This window comes from Ischnura elegans, chromosome 5, assembly GCF_921293095.1.
Source record: "Ischnura elegans chromosome 5, ioIscEleg1.1, whole genome shotgun sequence".
NCBI classification, from domain to species: Eukaryota; Metazoa; Arthropoda; class Insecta; order Odonata; family Coenagrionidae; genus Ischnura; species Ischnura elegans.
Window position 1 is genome coordinate 18,822,171 of NC_060250.1, and position 22,265 is coordinate 18,844,435.

The 22,265-nt window shown below is 39.4% G+C and overlaps 1 protein-coding gene across 12 annotated transcripts in view; it reads left to right on the plus strand.

Moving 5' to 3' along the window:
* The window catches only part of LOC124158546 (disintegrin and metalloproteinase domain-containing protein unc-71), a 967,603-nt gene that overhangs the window by 438,062 nt on the left and 507,276 nt on the right, over window positions 1–22,265 (plus strand). For all 12 annotated transcript variants that reach the window (XR_006864826.1, XM_046533688.1, XM_046533691.1 and 9 more), the window contains one exon: window positions 3,488–3,636. Coding sequence is in view for 11 of the 12 variants with exons in the window: in XM_046533688.1 (XP_046389644.1) it covers window positions 3,488–3,636 (149 nt within the window). In the remaining variant the exon portion in view is untranslated. The remainder of the gene's footprint in view (window positions 1–3,487; window positions 3,637–22,265) is intronic.

Sequence of the window (22,265 nt, forward strand, 5' to 3'; positions counted from 1 at the left end):
AACACCTCCCGGGGTAATGTCTCGGCAGCGAGGAAGTAGGTAATGCTCCCGATTTCGCGGCGCCGCCGCCGATGCATTGAGTCCCGCGCACCATTCAAACGCGCAAATTACCACTCGCGCTAATGAGCCAACACTGTCGTTTTAGAAGCGTCGGCAGTTGGGACGTGCAGCCGCGCACTCACGGGCCCACATGGCGCGCGTCTCGCGAAAGAATATGCAGTCAGTGTGTCGAGGGGCGAAGTCTCGCGGGGGATCCAGGTGTAATCTCCGATTCCGTGGGGATTGCGGAAAGGTGGGGTGCTGTGTGCATGGGGTAGCACGAGTAGCTAGCTATCTCTCCCGCCCGTGGGAGGGGAGTGTGAGGAGTGCTTGTCATTGGGCGGATGGGGAGATGAGGAGTGGATGACGTCTGTGTTTGACAGAGTGCATTTGCCATGGTAACGCCCTCGAGGGAGGCTATCATTCGCCGGCTCCCCGATGACGTTCCCGTCCCATACTCTTGCCCTCCCACTCCCCCACCTGGGCGATATTCAAATTTCCGTGTCGAGCAGTGATGCTGCATGTTTGCATCGAAAAATATGCTATTGAAGTCAGGTAACCTTCCTCGTAATGGTGCCAGTTTTCAACTGATGGTGAGTAAGCAGAATGCGCCTTGAGTTGCATGCAATTATGCCTATAATTACTGCTCCGTTAAAATTGATGAAAAGGAGGCAAGGATAAAAACTACTCATCTAAATAATGTTAGCAATTGCATCGGACTCTTTTTTTTCCAATTTCCAAAACTTTTCAGCAGACTGCTGAATGCTCGGCCATTAGAGGATTGTTATAACATCAAAATCAGCAGTAAATAATGATCAATATAATCATCAACAAAAGAATAAATTGCTCAAGTGAAAATTTACCTGTTTTCGCACAATGCATAGCAACTGGGGGGATGTGGTGGCCTAATAATGAATTGAATGCAATTATATCGACTATCAAATTTTCAAAGGAAATTTATTCGCCAGCAATAAATACGTATTATAATGAATTTCATCATACTCCATTAAAGAGATCATGGCTTGGCATGCACGATAGTTCACTGGGAAAAATACGATGCATTTCGGCTTGCATCAAGTTATTTTTTTGCATTTTCCATCACTCCTCCGAAGGATATCATATTTGTCGATTTGATGCATAGATACGAAATTTCACTTCAATGAATTAGTTGTCAAATGTTCTTGTTCATGCATCTACGGTGAAATTGAATGCGTCTTGACATTTACTTGGTTATAGTAGCGGGGATCGGGTTGGTGTGGTGGCTAGAGTGTTGGCTTTCCACCCGGCGGACTCGGGTTCAAATCCCGGCAGTGGCAGAGAATTTTCAGAGACTGCCCGATCCCTGCTTGAGTGTTGTGTAGAGGACATTTCAAGCGCAACACTCCGTCCGTCGGAGTCGTGGTCTCCTTGGCGCCTTTCCTTAAGAGCAGGCTAATGCCGACGCCGGGTTTCTCTCCACCCTTCCTTCCATATCCTTCCCTCATGGCGCAAATGACCTCAGCTGTCGGTCGCCTCCTCCAAATACCATATTGGTTACAGTAGGTAACCGTATTCATGTAATATTATGCGTGTTGATTTATATCAATTGTACTTCCTTTCCAGGAATTGCTCTTAAAATGGTCAGGCGGGTGCATGAGGACCTCAGATTCATTATTCCGTAAATAAAGCGACACTCTATGGTAGCGCATTGTAATATTATAGGCATACTTCTTCATACTTAGAGTTCAGGCAGAAATAATAATGGAAACATATCGCCCATAGATAAGTTGGAGTTTGAAATTTTTATCATCTTCGAAAGCCGTCAAATTAGTTTTATGGTTTCCTTTTAAACATTCAGAAATATATTTTTACATAGTTTTACGTTGAATTTTCGAGTTGGAAAGTGTACTGGTGGTCATAGTATTTAATATCACGGATTGGTGCTTGAATTGATCTCCGACTTCATTCTGGAAATATATCATTTGCGTAAGTGTCAAAGGCTTTCGATTTTCGGCCTCGGATCGATTAGTCATTTCCCGACTCCTCTATTAGCTCTCGCTTCCTCATCTACCCCTTCCACTTTCCAGCATGCTTCACCTGTGTTCTCATCGTGATTTGATGCGCCTCTGGTGGCTTGTTGAGCAAGTTCCACGCGGATGGCACCACAGTTGCCGCGCTACACGGCACCGTTGGCAATGCCCGCTTCGTCGAGTCGTAGGTACGGCTGATTTCTCCAAGGAGGCTAGGGATCTGCTACTAATGTCACTTTAGTTCGGGGGTCGTCACCAGAGGGGAGAAATGAAGGTGCCATCTGCACGTGGGAACCAGAGAGAGAGTTGTCAGGTTAACTGCGAGGATTACCCAATCCAACTGGGCCAGAAAATTTCCAATATTTTAAGAGGTTACTACATTTTCCGTATTAAAATTGAATGCTTGCTACGAGCACAGTTTTTTTTTATTATTAGCCATTCATAAATATGACCTTCCTATACCTAAATCCTGACTGAAAATCGTAAAAAAACTCTACAGGCCAAGAATATTTTCTGGCCCTTAATATTTCGTTATTCAAGGTTTTTCAATCCTAAAAACTGACACGTGGAGTACACGGAGCGTATGCAAAACTTTCAAATGATAATGACTCGTGAAATTAAATATATGGTCTTCTATACAGAAAATTCAAGGCTCTTAATGTTTCTATTAAAATCATCATTTTCCTGCGGTGAAACATGGCTTCAGGTTCTTCTTAATTAAGGTGGTATAATTTAGATTACTTTAACTTTTTTTCTAGTAACCTATATGAAGCAAGGAGAGTGTGCTATAATTATCATGCATGGGTCTTGCGACTGCTATTCTTTTCCAGGAATGAAATTTTTGGATTATTCTACGTATTTGAGCATTACTAATATAAAATACACGTAATATTATCATTCCATCACATATCTTAATGTTCACCAAATCTTGCATGTGTAAATTAAGATTGATCCATGTGTTAAAGAAGCATTTAAATTATAATATTAATTTATTGCTGCGTAATTTGTGTTGATCTTAATCATACAAAGTTACCATACTTTTATTAAGTAGTCGTATTGTAGAAATATTCATTTAATAGTTGTTGATATGATCCTAGGTTACCTAAAGCTTTAGAGGATATATAACACTGAAAGCACAACAAGTTTTAACTTTTTCCTATTCTCCATGGACCACTTTACCTTTAGAAAAAGGTATTGATCTTTGCACCTTTATTTGTTATTACCACTGAGAAACCGGTAGTGGCTATCAAAAAATACATATATTATGTTTGCCAATTTTTTCTGTTCCACCCTTGTGCCAACTCCATCACTAGTAGCTTCTTCTCTTTTGCCCTTTTCTCAGTCTAGCACCTACAGTGCGATTTTTTGCTCGGCTAGTTGAATTCGACAGTAATTTTTTGATCAGGAAATGACCCAATGTTTTTCTTTTGCTTTTCCAGGGGAGGTGGAGAGGCTTCTCCGGGAATACCGCCAGAACCAAGAGTTGGTTCGCAACATCGGCGCCCACTATTACCAAATCATCTACCCGGTGCAGTTACGTCATCACGAGAAGATGGGCATCTCGACACGGGAGGTAGGGATGGGCAAGGTGAGTGATCGTTTCCTCTAAATTCTTAGTCATAGTAATTTACCATCAGAGGAAATCAACAGTTTTAGGTGTCACTTGGTGAAATCGCTTCATTAAAAAGAAAAATTATGTAAATATCTTCGCCGCACGGCATTATATGGCCAGGATGATGACAAAACCGGTCGAAAAAAAAATATTTACATGAAATTTACCAATTTTTCATTTGAAATTCACCAAAAATTACCAGATCAGTGACAAAAGCCAATGCATTCAATCGAATTTTAAGAGCACTGCATAAACAACTATCATAGTAGGTGCATTGTCAGGAGCACGAATGCGATATTATTTTCACTGTGGGTAAAACTCGCGAAGAAAAATAGCATTTGTCTTGGCCAGGATGAGAACCTTGGTCTCCCAATAGTCGATCAGATATGGTACCAATTACGCCTAAGAGTCATTTTACTTCTACGAAAATTTCAGAGTGGTTTTGAGTGTAAGCGTATTCATCTACATCTACATCTACATAATACCCCGCAAGCCGCCTAAAAGGCGTGTGGCAGGGGGTGTTAGGACACCAGCCGTTTACAGCTAAAAAAAATTAAGTGCTCATACGAAGTTGGGACTAGCGTTTATTAAAGTCCTTTATGGTTCGGGGGAAAAACGATGTCGTATTATGTCCCCACAGTGGCGAAAGAGGCGGTCGTGCTGACTGTCGGTGACAAATGCCTGCTTATTCGCTATTCAATGGCGAAAGACGTAAATGTGACCATTGGTGTAGATTTCAATCGAATCTTCCTTCTGAAAAATCCGTAAATTGTAAGTATCACAATAAATTCAAAAAATGATTTATTACATTTGGATTACAAGGAGATCTGTAGGGAAATGATAAATAAGGAAAGACTGTTGTAAGTTACGTTGTAGGTCAAGTTACTCTGTAGAAAAGAATAAAGATAAATAGAAAAATTATGAAGGCGGTACGTGGGATTTTCCTTATTAAACTAGAATATACCTTCTCTGAAATGGTGACTTGTTGTACATGAAGCTACATGGTTTTGCTAGATATGGAATCTTAATTATACCAAAGAGATGTATTTGTATTATTACATTAATATAATATGCTAATCACAACAAATGTCGTATTTACCAAGTTTGATGCAGTGCAGCAAATAATCTAAGCCTTCTTATAATTATAGCAGAACTATCATTTAGCAGTAAAGAGCGATTTTCACGGATTATTTCCCAAATCGTAGTCGTTATCGGTAAATTGACGGTATTAAGTTGATTTTTGGGCCTTGCCTACTGTTTTGTAATACATTATTGTCGTAGCGCAGTGATCACGTTACAATATTGCAAGTTATACTAACACTTAAGTCTTAAAAGCAGTTGGTTTTCGCCATAAAAAATGAGAAGAAATTAATGCATATTTCCATACCAAAGAGGGTGTGATCGAGTCTTTTTTATCTGGAAACAATGACTGCTCTAGTTTCTCCTAGGCACAATATTCGCGAGTTTTCCAATCGATACTAATTATAAATAATTTTATTTATTTTTTATTTTTATTTTAGTCTCAAACCACCGGATACAGCTCTTATTGGCCATTTTACACCGGGGTGTTCAACAAATGTAACAAGTAAACGTACACAAACGACCATGCCCTGGACCGGGGAAACCTACCCAGGCGGGACTCGAACCCGAGACCTCTTGTTTGGCAGGCGAGAACGTTACCCCGCCGCCACCGAGGCCGGCAACTAACTGAGATAATCAACTAAAACCGTAATGGAGTCCTTATTTTTATTTAATCCTTGCAATATTAGCCCGCATCTCAACGCTGCGATTACCAGGGACTCTAAATGTTTTTGACATGTAATAGACGTTACATCCAAATTTCTCCACTATTTTTGTTCATCGTTCAAATTGAAATGAAATCAGTCGATTTATATTTTTCACCGTACAGAAAATCCAAAACTTCGCAGAAAATATACTCTTTGTGCATGATTTTCCCGGTTCTTTTGAACAAATCACGTAGAAAAGTAACTCTGGGGAATACTTCACCACCCACCCGGAAAGTTGTAGCTTATCTTGAACCAACTCTTTAAGGGACAAGTCATAGCATGACACGAAGTTTTATTTTTTTATGTGTGTATTTTACAAACGCATTTGGTGAAACTCTGTACGGAGTTATCTTTTGGATATATTCTTTTTTTTTTGCTCGCTCCTACTACGTTCCGGCGGAGCTGTCAAGCACCTCCGTTCCGCTGATTTTTCCTCCACTCCTTTGTTTTAATTCCGCAGTTCCCCCTTCTCACGTAATCCGCGCCTCGAGCCTCGGAGGAGAGGGGGAGGGAGGTGGGGGAGGAGTTTTTAGTCCCATGGCACACCCACCTCTTGTAAAGGGACCACTCGGAGCCTCTGCTATGAGAAAAGCTATGCTCTGAAATCAAAGGCCGCGCGAACGGTGTTATTACGTTTGAGGAGAGACTAGCATCAGATTATATTTCCACCTTTTTTATTTAATGTCGAGGAAATCATTTCGGAGACTTCTCTTTTTTCATCCTCCCCGAGGTTGACAGGTAGTAAATTATTGTGAAGATTATATCATGGGATACGAGCCCGCATCAGCGGAAAAAATTGTGAACAAAAGAGTGGGGATTGTGCGTGTGCTTAGCCTTTTCTCCATTTCCAGTCTCGTTGAGAATTGTAGGCTGCAGTCATTGTGATAAAATAAACTGGTTTGAATAGTCTCAAGTCACCTAGAAGGTTTTTAGTGATTATGGAGTTCCTAACCGTGGAGGCATGAATCGATTCTCCCAACGCGATCGAAATGAAGCCATTGGTAACTCGTGGCCTGGTGGGTCACTCTTGGTTCCAAAAATACTTACGGGGCCCAGGGCATTATTGATGGTGATATTTTTATGGATTTATATATATTTTTATAGTCAAATTATTCATACAAATATTTTTTGTATATTCAAAGAGGATGCTAGTAGTTAAAAAATATTTCATGGATTAAAAGCTTTTTATTTACTGTTTCTTGATAAAAATATCCCCTGTCTTGATAATGCGGTCCACTTTCATGAAAAGGCGTCACAAACTGCAATCAAACCGATTTTACAGATTTTATCCGAGTTTATTAACAGTTTGATATTTAACAGATGATAATTCTCTGAGGTACTAGGAGAAAGTGTGGATTCTCTTATCCCTTTCTTTTATCTGGAGTAAACCATAACCTTGAAAAGGCGGTAGTCATTTTAAAATAAAGAATAGGAAATGATGTACAAATTGTTGTGAAAGAGGATAGTTGCCCAAACCACATTCAAAATTAATATGATTAAAAAATAATTACCTAGTAATTACCCAAATAATTACTTTGTAAATAGTGCCGTATTTTAATTTAAGAAACAAAAGTTTTGATTGATCTTTTCATCAAGCAATCTGGTAACTCATCAGATGTTTTCCTTAATGTAACATAATCAGCTATGTAGGGACTACGTGTACTGAAGAAATATAGCAACTTACATAGAAAAAAGGCTAGCGTATCGGTTTACTGGAGATGAGACCCGGAGCTAACTGATATTAATCGAGTTCCAATAATGCTACAGTTATAAACATCTAAATTAAATTTATTCCATGATGATATCATAGCTGCTTTAATTTTGGTTACTGCATTCAATTTCTTGCTCTCAATCTTTCAGGATTTCAGCGCGGCAAATTTACGCAGATTCTCATTGGTAATCCCATAATTATGATGAGTGTCAAGTCGACAGCCAAGTAAATCGTGTCCTCCCTTTCACTTCTCACTCCGGTCTCATGTTTTGAATTAATCTTTTGCCCACAGGGCTCAGAGAAATGAAAGGATATTCGCCATAAAAGGGATTTTAAAAATCGTCAAAATTATTTTTCGATTAAATAAAGAATAATAAAACTGAAGGATCACCTTTGATAAATTGAATCGGATATTTTCACACAATCTGATGTTTCGTGCTGACATAACAATGCCGTTTCGTCTTAAAAGTCAGAAATTCATGGGACTTCATACGAATATCCTTTCATAGTGCTAAGTTTGCCTCTCTATTATTCCTGTATTTCTTTCAAAAGTCAATTTTATCGTTTCTTTGCTGAGTATCATCTTATACTAATAAAGGAATAAAGGAAGTAATACTCATGAAGGAACACTTAAAAATATTATTTGGTGGAGAATGATAATATATGATCATCTGTTCCATCTATTTGGGAGACTTCTGCTCCCGGTTGGTCGTTTTATATTTGGACGATTTTCCGCTTTTGTATTATAAATTCAGGTGGGAAAAGCGATATAAAAACGTTCATTCACACTAAAGTGTTCTAATAATGATAAGAAACATGCCCGTATACCAGGTAATTCTGATCAACAAATACCCATTGGATGAAGAGTGAACATCCTATTCACCAAACAGTTTTTACCTTTGGTGCCTCACACAGGGTAGGTACATAGGAAGGGATCATTATCAACAATACTTTACATAAGTGTATCGGAACTTGCTCGACGCTCTAGTATTTCATGCGCTTCAGTTTACGTGCTAATAAGTAAATCATCACACACGGCTCCCTCTTTTTAATTGTCTCATCTTATATGGCGGGAGTGTGATTGATGTTGGCTTTTTTGATTGAGAACTGCGATAACTTTTACAAAGTATTGTGCTCTTACATTTGTATCGGGTTTCCCACTTTTTATAAAGGCTGATTGCAGCGAGATGAGGACATAGTCTTCGAAACCATGGCGACCTGCTAAAATTAACACCGCTAGAGGGAACCCGAGCATCTTTTTAGCAATTAGTATCACAACTTTCCTGTGTGAAATTTATCACAAAGCAAAAGGATGAAAGTAATCAGGCAGTGAATATTTTCATGGTTATTATTCATAGTTCCATTTCTTGATAATTTTTGAATATTTTCCTATAGACATGAAAAATGTACGGAAAATTAACCTACTTATGGGATGTTTCAGAGTCACACCACATTTACGATAGAGACTGTGCGTAAGATCACCTCCATCTAGAATTCTGTCTCCAGCGGCTCACCAAATCTCCCGCCTTCTCTCTCACGACGCCTAAGCGTCAATCGGATTATAAATCCTTGAGCCTCACGAGTGGGTGACAGCGACAGAGAGCGCGCTTTGATGGGCGGACGCGATACAATTATTCTAGAATTCCAATTAAAAGGCGAATAGATTTGATCCGCGGCTTTATATTCCGTCGCGGGAGGGAATTTTCTCCGGGCGTGTCGAACCCAGGTTCATTTCTGCCACGTCCCACGTCTCCGCTCCGCACTCGTTATCGGCAAGTCTTTCATCCGTGTTTTAAGCCCCCAACCCTTTCCCGAGCCCACAACCCTTCCTCTCCACGCCGTTCCTTTTCAATAGCGAACTCCCCATCGTTCTCGGAATCTCCTCCTCCTCCTGCCTAGGATCCGAATTCGCGCGGAGCAGAGCCTTTTGTATCACTCAAACCGCTTCTGCTGCCACCTCATCGGCCGACGCCGAAACAAAGGCCCTTATAGAGCTCTCCTCGTCAAAATTCGAATGATGAATGGCTCCAGCGCGCTGCTCTGCCTCCCTCTTACTCCCCATCCTCGTCTCTTCTCCTCTCTTTTTTACTATCTGCACAATGCATAGCTCGTGTGCGCCCTTTTCTCCCGCCATCCAGCCGTGCATCCGAGCGGGGCGTCCCGGTTTTTCCCTCCATTTTCGTTCTTCGCCGCTCATCGTTTCGCGTAGAGGTGCAAAAAATACTTAAGGGTGCGGCGGCTTTTGTCAGCACGATATTCTCACCCCTTCCCTTCACCTTCCCTCTCGCTAACATTGAGACGTCTAGGATTTATTTGGTCACGTACCTAATCACCTTACGGTTGGAAAATTATTCTCGTGGGAGTTTAAAAATGTTGTTTTTAACTATATTGAAGAGTATATCAGTGGTAAAGAAAAATAAGTTGCTTATGATACGTTCATTTTTTCATATTCCTGTTAAATTGCATGTTATCGACTTTTCTATTCCTTGATCCATCACATCAGCCATCGGATTTGTAATATTGCAGTGTGTCAGGAATAGAGAGATTGAGCAAATTTACGTTACAATTTCGTCGAATATTCAAATACGTACCTGAAGTTGGATTATGTGGACAATGTTTTGGCCATAGCTTTTCCTTCGTGTGTTAAATTTCATATCGGTGGAAAATAACACAGTCGAAATGCCTTTATTTTGTGCACAACATATTGAGTACGGAAAAAATAAAAGATTTTTCCTTCAATCTGTAAGGACTGCACTAATATTTTCTTTCCGTTTTCATCTATTCTCCTGAGACGAATGTAATAAGGGAAACTGTTACCTACCAACAGCTATTTCTTTTTCCTAGAGCTTGCCTTTTCCTAGAATTTGCCTTAAAATTGGTTTTAGTTATCCACGCTAGGGAAAAAATTTGCCCTCATTATAAGTCATCGAATTTCATAAATTATCTTTTGCAAAATTTTATGAACTACTTAGATCCTCGATTAATTTTGAACGCATTTTGATTGGTTTATATTTTGAATGTGCGTTATGTGATTATTTTAGGGGTTTGTTATGGAATTACGTTTTAATTTTTCATCATTCGATCACAAAAACATTCGAATTCTTAGACTGAGAATGAGATATGACAATGTAGGCGTCTCCGCGAAGATGCATGTCTGGTGGGGTTTACCGCCTCGTGTGATTCATGAAATGCAGTGGTAGGTAGTCAGTGAGTTTGTTAAACCACTTTTAATTCCAAAAGTGATCGTACCATCTCATCCTCATTTCCTAATGACTCAAGATCTGAGGGAAGCACTATAGTTCCTTTGAGTGATCGTCATTCACGACGAATTGAATGCATTTCTGCCTTCCCTAAGCTCACTGTGAAGCGTTTCCTCATTTATTCTATGAGCGCGAATTTTTTTTCGTCAAATAATGTTCCGCTCGCGAGATCGAGTTTTCTGGGAGGGTGACGCGCGTGAATAGAACGTTAATCCTTCCTAAGCTATGGAGCAATTTTGTAAAGGCTTGCAACAAGGTATTACATTGGTGTGCGTCTTATTAATTGTAGGTTTGGCGGGACAGCCGAAACGTAATTTACGTAATGAACAGACATTCATCGTGCGAAGTCATCCCAGGGAAACACAATGTCCTAATGAGTCTCTTTGCGCGAATTGTGTCAGCTACTGGATGCCATTAAAACCACCACATTGGCCGTGGCTTATGCTTCCTGTTTGGCGCTGGCAGTACTATGAAAATAAAAAGGATGATCAATGTAATTACAGCTTTCTTTTTTTTCTTTCCCCATTCTTACTCGGTAAATGCAGCGCTAGAATCAAAATAGGTGAAGAAATTATGGAAAATAATGACTTCCTGGAATACATTTACAAACTTAGTAACATGTTGGCAGCAGTAGAATTAGTATATTTCCATTTGTTCCCGAATGTTATGAGTAAATACATGGAGTCTAATGAATAAATTGGCTAAATTCAGATGTTTGTCGTGCTCTTAGATGCTTATTGAGTGTTTTTACGTAATTAGTAGGGTAAATATTTTCTAAGACCAGTCTACCCTTTTTCCTGCTAATAATATGCAGATAAAACGGATGTTGTAGTTATTCCGAGTTGATGAGAGGCAGAGGTGAAACAACTGAAATAACCTGCGATTAAATGGAGCAATATCTAAGCTATTTCCGGCTCCAGTGATGCTAACAAACGTGCCTCTGCATATTATTTTACTTTGTAATAAATTGGTAATTTTTAAGTGTCTTTACTAGGGAATTTATTGATAACATTGCATTTTCGAGTAGTAATCATTAATTGAATAGAAAAGGAACGTAAATAGGACTGTGTCAGGAATACATCAATTGAATTTCCAAATTCGAAAGACGCTTTCATGGTTGATTTTTAATTTTTTATATATTCGCTGAAAATGATCCTCCATGTAATTATTGATCAGTGCCACTTTTCGTACTTTTTCTTCGGCTTTCTTTTTCTATGCCTAAGCTCCCACTGGTTGATATTCTATTGGTTACTCACATCATTTAGTTTTCCTTGAACTCAATAGGTTTTTACGGTGTCTCAGGTACGGTGTACATTGTAATTAGGTGAAATAATAATACTGCCGCCGTACTGTGGTTTTCAGGGACAGATAATGGCGATAGCTCTGTTACTTAAAACGAAAAAAAATATTTGTGTTATTTTCACCGTAATTCCGAGCAAGAAAACTATAGCATCTTTATGGCGTCGCATGCAGCTTTGCTTTCAGTTAAGGGTTTGAGCTTTCAGGTTGAGCCTTATTTTTCATAGGGATAGTATGAACAATTAAAATAAAGAGGAAATAAAGGTATTACAAATGTGCATTAATCTCAAAACATAAGGAAGCTTGCCTCTATACATAATATCACCTACATTAAGAAAAGGATTTAACATTGGTTGATATTTTTCAATGGATTGAAATAATTTATTTCAAAATCTATCCAGATGAAAATGGAAACTTAAGCAAATTCAAAAATATTGTTTACAACTGGTATCTATCCCTCTGTGATCATTTTTGATACCCGATTGTTCTAAGAATGCGTTATTCTATTTATCATAATCGTAATTTGCTTGCTTTAAGTGACAAAAGATGTATTTATCTCTTCGTTTGTTTTTTTTTCTTCGAAGTGAATATTGAGGATTTTTCTGCGAATTATTTATCCTTCGTCATTACTTCTCCGTAGCATTTAAAAAAAAAATCATCCGTTTACTTTCATCTGCCTGCTGTACTTTTCCGTTCTCTCTATCGCCCCTCACAAAACCTCGTTTCCGTCCGTGCACCATTCCCATTGGGGAATAAAACAAACGAATTCATTTCCCGCCATGCCTCGTCTTCTAAATTCTCTGGCCTATCAATTGATCATCCGCTGTTCGCCATCATTGTTGTCGGCATGTTGGGTTGACTCCCTCTTGCTAAATGGAAAGAACCCCAATCAATTTCTTTGCTTCCCTTTAATTCTTTCGTCTACTCCTCCTATTAAAGGACAATTTAATTTCCTTCAATGTCCCGTGTAACTTCATATGAAAAGGTTTTCATATGCATTTCATGCAGCTGTCACGCCACATTTTTGTGTATAAGTCATCGCTTGATATTGGACACTCGATTTAAACTCATTTCTATTTGATAGTATATTTACCAGAATTATTTTATGTGATCAACCCAAATTCAGTCTCAAGTTTAAGCTTGAATATCAATGCCATCATTGGCATTGTCTACAAATAATGAATGCCATACCCACTCTAGTATTGGATATTAGGATTTTGGAAGACCTTGAGAATGATACCCGGAAGCCTTTTCATTCCGTAAGTAATCTTTTCCCCTTTCTCCTCAACTCCCTTTTCTGTGAATATTCCGGGATCCCGGTCAAGGCGAATGATTTTTTCTATGTGTTTTTCGCATATATTAAAATGCTATCAGCATGTATATTTCTCTCCATATTTATGATGAGATTATATTTCTATTCCGCCAGAAATTCCCGGTACAGTAAAAGTGAGGCATAATGGTTTTTCGGAGGGAGAGGAGTGAACTTCGCCTGGACGGTCGATTTTTTATTATATAAATCTTGTTCATTCGTGATGTTTGCTCAATTCTAAATGATATAATATTCTGAAATTTCATGCCTAAAGGCCCTATCCAAAAAATCAAGGACTTAAAGCTAAGTGAAAAAACACAATTTATTCATTTTCATTTCTTTAATGACCTCCGAATCGACCAAAGATTCCCATGAAAAGCATTAATTTGTGGGAATTAGCTAGAACTTTCAGTGTAAACAATGTAACTTGTCGCTCAGACTGTATTCCTATTTGGAATTTGCATGGGTAATACTACTTGATTTAATCCAGTTTTACATGTATCCACAAAATCTCACGTAAACTTGTCTTTCTTTAATGGTTCTCGTGGCTAGATTGAATTCTTTATGATTCGATTTTACACTTAATGGACGCCATCCATTTTAACTCACGGTACAATTATCTTTTACTCTTTACTCTGCTTATATCGTCATGACGATAATTGCCGAACGACTCTTGAGGGCTTGGAAACGTTATAGTTTACTCGGAGCTTAATGGTCTATTAACTCGGTTGTTTCTGTCCTCGAGTTATGAATTCTGGCGTGTTACCGATCGAAATTACTGGGATTTTGTACGTGACATCTCCGCAGACGGACGGCGTATCCGTGGTGCACGCAAATATTTGTCCAATTCCTCAGCCGCGGCCGCACGTGTCTTGTTTTGTTATCCCGCGCATCCCTTGGGCAAATGTTTTTCGTGTCCTCCCCTCCCCCCACTCCCGCCACCCATCCTCTTCAAAAACCCGCTTCATCTCCGGCGCCGCCTCCACTCAATCTTTCCCGCTCACCTAGATGCGGAACTGAAGATTCATTAATCAACTCCCGGGGCGTTACTGTCACAGTCGTTTGGGTATCCTGAATTTCTTCCCTCTAAAGCTCTTTAGACCGCTCAAACTCCCACCCCTCCCTCCATCACCCCTGTTCCGACGTTTCCACCGTCACCTCCCACGCTTCTCTCCGATGAAAACCCTTCTCTTTCTCTTCCCTCCGGGGTTCTCTATTCACGCACAGCACGCCACACTGCATAATTTCACCCTTACTCTTTCTCTCTTTTCCCCTACAACTCGGAGAGCTTCTGCAACACGAATGTGCGAGGCGTTTTGCCGTGAATTTTCCTCTAACTTTATCATCCCTTTTTCATTCAACCCGTCCCTCCTCTCATATTTTGATTCCCCCTCAGCTAAGAGGAGATCTACACGCATCTGTTAGCCATTGTTTGATATTTTTTTATTCAGTCGATGTTTACTTGGGATTAGCCATGCGCTTATGAGACTCCATAATTGGGATATCTGCTTTTCACATCTCAGTTGTTCATTTTCTTGAAACTAATAGGATAAAACATTATCACTTGGCATTTTGACAATGGATAAATATTACGTAACGCCTCACCTACACTCCAATTATATTGTGAGAACAGAATGAAACATACCGGCATCTTCCTTGTGCGAATGGAAACCATTCTCAATGGCGCAATTTCATAATGGATTTTAAAAACAAGCGTTATTTGTGGTTTCTGTGAGAATCAGGTCAAAATCATCAAATATAAGACCACATGTAAAAACCACTAAAATTTTAAAGGGAAGAGCAAGAAACTTAACTATTGTTCTTGTCGCGACGGTAGTGATAATTATGTTAAAAAACATCTTTTCCATTAATATTTCGAATGCACGTGTGAGACTACCGGTGAAGCACTGATGGTACGTGCCATATGGTGATCACAAAATACAGCCGAGTTTTCAACTAGTATACTTGTAAATTGAGAAAAGGAAAACTCAAGCATTTTCATGTTCTTTTGGAAAGGAACTATCTTCTCAACTGAACTTTATTTTAGCGATAATCCTATTTTGTTTGCTCAAGTTGAATGATCTTCTTCGGTGATAAATGCATTGCACTTATTCTAGACACCTTGGTCCCACTAACAACTAAACGTAATATGAAGATTTTTTTGGGATACCCCAAGGTACTTACTTGGCCCAATCCCGCTACTCTCATCTGATTCCCAGAGGTTGAGGAGCGATTTGTCGCTCTCCGTTTTAATCTCAGGTGACAACTTCCTCCTCCCCAACATAATTTTAGCGGAAGAAATTTTGCCTTATTGATGGTGGCCACTTTATTGCCGTCAGTGATGAGGAGCAAAAATGAATAGCCGGAAAAATGAGGAAAATTTATTAATCGTTGTAATTGGTGCAAAGGAGCGGTAACCCCAGGACAAAAACATTTCCTGTCACTTCCCCAGTGGCTAATCGCATTTGCGTCACCTCTTTTCTGTCGAGGAAGCTGTTACATCGATAAATATTAACTTCCTTACACTTTTTCGTGCGCTCGCGTCAAATGAATTATTCTTGTCTTCAGCTGAGAAGCAAGCAAAAATTTATGTGATTATCTTTTTATATCCAGCGAAGAGCACTTTATTGAAATGGAATAATTCGTGGTAAAACAGTTTGGTTTGTTACCTTTTTTGCGTTGGACTGTTCATGTCTGTGATATTTTTGGCCTGAAAACGTTAATCAAGTTTGTACTTAAAAAAGCTGTCATGTTTTTTTGCTTTATTCGTTTTTACAGGTACGAGGGGAAATTGAATTTTATTTCTTATTAGTGTCAGGTTACTTTCCCCAAAATCAGGGAACACGTTTATTTATTTTTCATGGGTATTTACCTATTTTTAGCATTTTAAAATTTCAAATAGGGAGAAAAAGACATATATCGATGGAGACACGAGATATTTATGACACAATACTGAAATTATCATCGGACTTTTTAATGGACTAGGTTATTAGAAAAATACTGCTCAGATAATGAAAGATAATTGGAACATGCGATGATTATTTAAGCGGTTTGCGTAATGACCGCTTATAAACTATTTCAAATACCATTTCTGTCACATCTTAGACATTTGTATCATTTCTTCTGCCCAATGTTTTAGCGTAACGACAAATTAATTTTAAAAATGGGATTTCAATGTGTTGGAAAAGTTGTTTGCGGAAGCTAGGGAAATGTGGATTAGGGGAATGCAAATAATGTGGGATTCAAATGAATAACAATAAATTAGTCTGAGGAGAGGTGAAATGAAAGAAGAGAAGGAGAAATGATGAAGTAGATGGCACAAAAAAATTCAAACTAATTGCGCATGGTCTGGGAAAAAACAAATTCCTGGGAATCATAACGTATGTGATCAATAAGAAAAGGTGAGGAATAAAAATAAAGGCGTTTTTGATTATGCGAGTTCAATAAAATTTGAGACATTGGCCAAATTGAAGAATTCTTCAATGGGCAGTAAGCATGCTAGCGGACGTAAAGCTTGACCATGAGACGATGATGAATAACCTGAGCTTTTCCCAGTGAATAGCATGTATGAAAGCTTCTCGGGTTTCCAACCTGGTCAGGGTCTGTATGGCTGACGTTTCGTTGGGGGACTTTCCCAACACCCTCAGGGCTGACGATGCCGATCGAGAAGATAATGATTATCTGCTATAAAAATTATGCTATTCAAATTAACTTGTGTAGAGAATGTAATCATGTGTGTAGCGCTTTGCGGTTCGGAAACATGGAGACTGAGGAAGTAGGACGAAAGAGGACTGGAGGCGTTTGAGATGAGAGTTTGCAGAAGAATGGAAAAGATGAAGTGGCCGAAGAAAAGGAGGAAGGACGATGTGCTGGGCATGGTGGGTGAGGAGAGGTAGCTGCTGGACAGGGATGCCGGCTTAAAAAAAAATATTGGGGGGGCCCAAACCGGGGATCTTGCCCCGGGAAATTTTAAAGGTAGTGAGTTTTAAGTTTTTTAAGCATTTTAGAAGAGTCATATGATCAACATTAGAACTCTTATAACTCAAATCTCGATATCTGGGCACTCCGGGGAAAATCGACAAGCCTGACACATTTTTTCCTCACACCCATCACGAATTTTTGAGGGGGCTCGGGCCCCCTCAGGTCCCATGGCGCCACTGCTTCTGGATGAGATACGGAAGAGACAAAAGGCATAGATAGAGCGAATATTGAGCGCGGAGGGTATGTTGAAAACAATGTTAAAGGGTATACCGTTGGGTAAACGGGGGAGAGGAAGGAAGAGAAAAGGAATTTTTATAGAATGGAATGGAATAGGACTTATTTCGATTTTAAGTGGGAAGTAAGAAACGGTCTCCGGCGTTACTTTGTGGAACTGCTACATAAAATAAAATAAAAATACTTTGTTCTACTCCACACTTTATTTTACATAGTACGACCCGGGTCATCACCTGATGATACCATGATATGCAGAAACCCGGGTCGTACTATTTAAAATAGTGTGTGGAATAGAACAAATTATTTTTTTTTATTTTATGATGAAATGGGAAGTCTTTGGAGGGAGAGTAGACTGCCAGAATTCTTCTCAAATACTCCATGCCAAATTACCTTAATCGGTAGAATACCTTTAATAAAAAATGAACTCTTATTAATTCTCGAATAGATCTTCAGGCCCCTGAGGAAATACTTCGAGTATCCCCTTACGAGTCTCGAGAAACGGCTTTCTTGGCCATCAATAATGACCGTCAGTAGTTGTGCAATCTGGTGGCCGCGTACGATTCGGTCGAATAGTCAGTGCCGGGTCATGCACACGGAGAACACGTTGGGGGACCCTGGGGAACCACTGCCCACTCATGGCATGCCTGCGGCGAATGCCACCGCCCGCATTCTGAACTCGCTGGAGGAGTAACATCAACGTCCTCTCGAGCCACAGCAAACTCCTGCAGATACAGAGAAAAATTATAAGCATTGGAGAGTAGGCCTTCGAAAAGTCTTGGAGTTCTCTGTGATTTGGAATACTTATTTAATAGCGCGAAATCATTTGATGTCGCGAAAATATAAATTCTTGCAAAAAGTTGTCATTTTAGGTATTTAACCTTTAGTAAGTAGAACTTTGAGTCCCAATGCAAGTAGATAAGGGCACATTGTCTACCCATGATAATTCTATCGTAAAAATGTATATTTTAAATCATTTAATGTTTTTTTAACGTACCATATAAAATCTTACGCAATCATTATGAATCAAAACTTCAATCAAAAAAAAGTTTTATTACTTCTAGGCTTAAAATGCACATTTTCCAATATACTTAACTCTTATGCTTAACTTATGTCCCTTCACATTGCAACGCAATTTTCACTCGGCGTTAATTTTCAAAGTAATAACATCGATCGCTTTTTCCAATTCAAATGCTAGATCGTTTGAAGTTATCAAAATGTGTTATTCACACTCGCTTCGAGACCCCACCCTGAACACTTTTGAGCGTTCCACAAGGTGAAAAAGGGGTCGACTTGAAGCGTTTTGTTGTGTTCGGAGGAGAACCCACCTTAGCTGCTGGCAAGGATACAGGCTTAAAGCGGAGGTGGAAAAAAGAATGACGTTTTTCGCAACCTGTGAGATGGGCGGGGAAGTTGAAGTGTAGGAAAAGGGTATGTGGAGAAGGGGGAGGCCCAATTTTAAAGATATTTGTGTTCGGTGGGGGTGAGGGAGCTTAGGTAGGGGGTGGGGAGTGGTTGAGAGAGTCGTGGGGCTGCCAAAGAAGAAGTCAGAGAGGGGGTATGAGGTGGAGAGAGGGGGTGGGGGTTAGGTGAGGTGGGAAAGGCTGCAAAAGGTGTGTGGGGGGGGGGACAAAGAGTAGGCAGGGGCGTGTGCTGAGATCTGGGGCAAATCCTTACGGCTCGCATTCACAATCCACGAGGTGACAATTAGAGCAGCCATTTTCGTGCTCTCCTACCCCACCCCTTCGCCTGCCTCCCGGTTATTTTTTTTTCTCTCGAAAATGATAAAATAAAAGTTACCTACAGAGGCTTTAAACCGAAATAAAAGCGAAGAAAAAAGAAAAAAATAAATAAAACGAGAGGAGAAGTATGAGAGAAGGATGAGGAATAGGGGGGGAGAGATAGTAGGGATGGAAAGAGTACTCGGGTGTGTGTGTGTATGGTAACTAATTGCAAGTCTGATAAGTGGGGCGAATAATGGGTCCAGGGCTAAAGAGGGAGAGAGAGAGAGACGTGGGATGGAGAAAGAGAGTAAATCCCTCGTGTGATTGTCTATATATGTGTGTGTGTGTGTAGCATGTGTTCGTATACAAATATATATATATATATACCACACACCGAGTGCCCACACGTGTGTATTTTAGAAGCGTGTGTACACCTTTTCTCATTAATTTAATGGGTGTTTTGAGGCCCTAGAGGCGTTTTTACGCGCGTGGGAGTGGGGAGGGGAGGGGAAGGAGGGGGTAGAGTAAAAGGGGACGGGGGAAGGAAGTTTGCGGTTATACAATTTTCTGTCTGTGAGTGAGGGAGGGAGGGGGAGGGGGTGGGGTTGGTGGAATTGGGGGGTGGGGGATCGAAGTTTAAAATGGCGTTCTTTGAAGTGCCTCAGCCGAGGTAATTTTGGAGTGTTTGACGTATCGAGCGCTCACGCTGCGTTATTGTTTTCTCCTCCAGCGCTCGTATTTCGGAAAGCCTTCCTTTTCCCCTACGGGTACTCTTTGGGTTATAATAATTACGTATATGGAGGCGGTTTCAGGATGAAATAGCTAATTATTAACGATATCCTCATCGGGGAAAAGGGGCGTTTTTCCACTGTTTTGTTTCAGCTTATATAATTGTTATAAGCAAATTTGCTCACGTCAAGTCTTTTTAATATGTATGTAAATGTGTTTTTATAAGTGCTATTTACATTAGTAGCATTGGTAAATGAATGGGTTCAACTGAAAAGTACAGTGTATATATAATTAGCATAATTATGATGTTCTCATAATGAGAAAAATTTATTTGTACTTTGAACTCCGGAATTCTTGCTTCTTTACCTGCACTTCCTGTTGAAATTACATCAGTCATAAATACCTCTCTGGAATAGTCCTCTTTCCACAATCTAGTCGTCTTTTTCATCTAATCGTCTATTTATTATCTTTACTATCTTAAGGAAATAATGATTTTAAAAGATCACGCAGGAGGAGATAACAACATTTCTATGGCGTTGAGAAGGACTATGATATGGATAGTTAAGTAGGAAGGGAATGAAAGAGTTCTATATGGATACGAAGGCTAGAAATATCCGTGCTTACGTCTCCGAAGCTAAAAATATCATTCCATGTGTAGTTTTAATTAATCGTAATTACTAGAAAAGTAGATCTTTTCCCAAAATGAGAAAAAAATTGCCAACCTTTACCCTGCCTTAATATTTAATTGAAAGATGGCCCTAATGATTACTCTTTGGCTATGCTGACGTAATAATCGAAGAGATTCAAGGCTAAGAAATATCTTTAAAGCCGTAGTCCCTTTTTAAATATTGCCACTTCCTTTGTTTACGTAAGCTAGTAATGATTTGGATGTATTAATATTTACTTAGAAAATTTCATCATTATTATCATTTAAATCCATTTCATGATTAATGTTTGACTAGAAAGGCAAATAGAAGTGACATCCCATTAAATAGTAAATGGTAAGGTTCAGCATCGGGCAAGAGAACTGAGTAATCAACTTGCTTAAGTTGGGGGTTGGCTAAAAAGTAACAGATAGGCTTGGGATAGTCAATACCGTTTTTGGACGATAAATGGTGTTTTCCTTTATTTTGTGAGTGCGAGAAAAATGCATTTGCTTTGCTTAGGAACGGGGAGAAATTCTGGGGACGTATCAACGTCGACCTAAGTTGTTGGGCAATGATGTATCGAAATCTATCGTCGGAATACCAAATAGTCCCAAAAATAAAATCACAAAAATCTGGAAATAAGTTTGCTTCATGAAGCATATATATCACTGCAGTTTAAAAATGTATGTCTCCTTCCTGCACACGCCACCTTACATTCCCGTTACCCAGTCATAGAGCATGTCGTCAACGAGGTGGGAGCCTTATACTTGCAGGCGAGACGCGAGGCAAGAAAGAAAGAAAAAAAAAGAAACGAGATGCTAGAGAAGGCTTGAAAAAGAGAGCCCTGGGAACACCTTGTGCTAAACGAGAAATATGGATAGTTTTGCGCCTGCAGAAAGTGCCTTTCGGCTGATATACCTCACTTCCTTTTTACTCCGTCCGCCTCGCCTGCTTGCTTGTTATTTACCGCTTCTCTCCATGATTCGTGCTGCTCCCAGAAACCCTTGCTGTCGCGGTCACACGCCGTCGCGGCCCATATGTTTGCGAGGTGTCAACCGTCTTGTGCCTATTTTCTCGCTTTTGCCGTCGCTGGCTCCAAAACTGTGCGATGTGTCGAGCCGAATTTCTTGCCTTATTTTTCCTTACTTCCTCGGTGAATATGCAAACAATCACGCTTCCCACACCTTATATTTTTATTTTAAAAAGATCCTAGGTAGGCCAAAGGCTTGAAGTGTTATAAATCAGGTTCTTTACTGGAGTTTTAGCTTTCTCAAAGGGTTCTCGGTAAAAAACAATTCAAATTCGTTAGTGAATAACAACTATGACAGCATTATTTTTTTCTATTAGTAATGTAGTTCAACCCGTATTTGATGATGATATCAATTTCAATAATTATGTGAGTCTCAAAACAATTATTGCTGGTGAGAGAAAATTTATTTGCCATCTTTGTTTTTTAAGGATATCTCGGTAACATATATTTTATTTTAATTATAATCATTCACGTAGAAATTCCGAATTATGTCTATCACATGCACCATTTGTTTTGAGTAATGTATATTAACATTATTCATTTTATTATTACATTAATTTTACTTTGAGATATAGCTTTTATTACAGCATTTACTTGTGTGCTATATAACAATGTCTTTTTTCTAACAAAGACCACATTTTCTGTGTGCAAATTTATTTCAGTTCCGCATTTCTCATTGCAAAATGATTTTTTACTGATTAATCAGTCCTCCGCGCGATTCTCAAGAACCACGATCTTAATACGAGATATCAGGTGAAAAATGCGTCAAAAATCCTAAGGATGTACATTACTTTTTCGGCATGAGCTATTGTTTGCTCAAATGCTTTGAGATTTTCAAATAACTTGTGTGTTCATTATAATTTATTGTAGCGATCTATTGCCTTTTTTATTAATAAT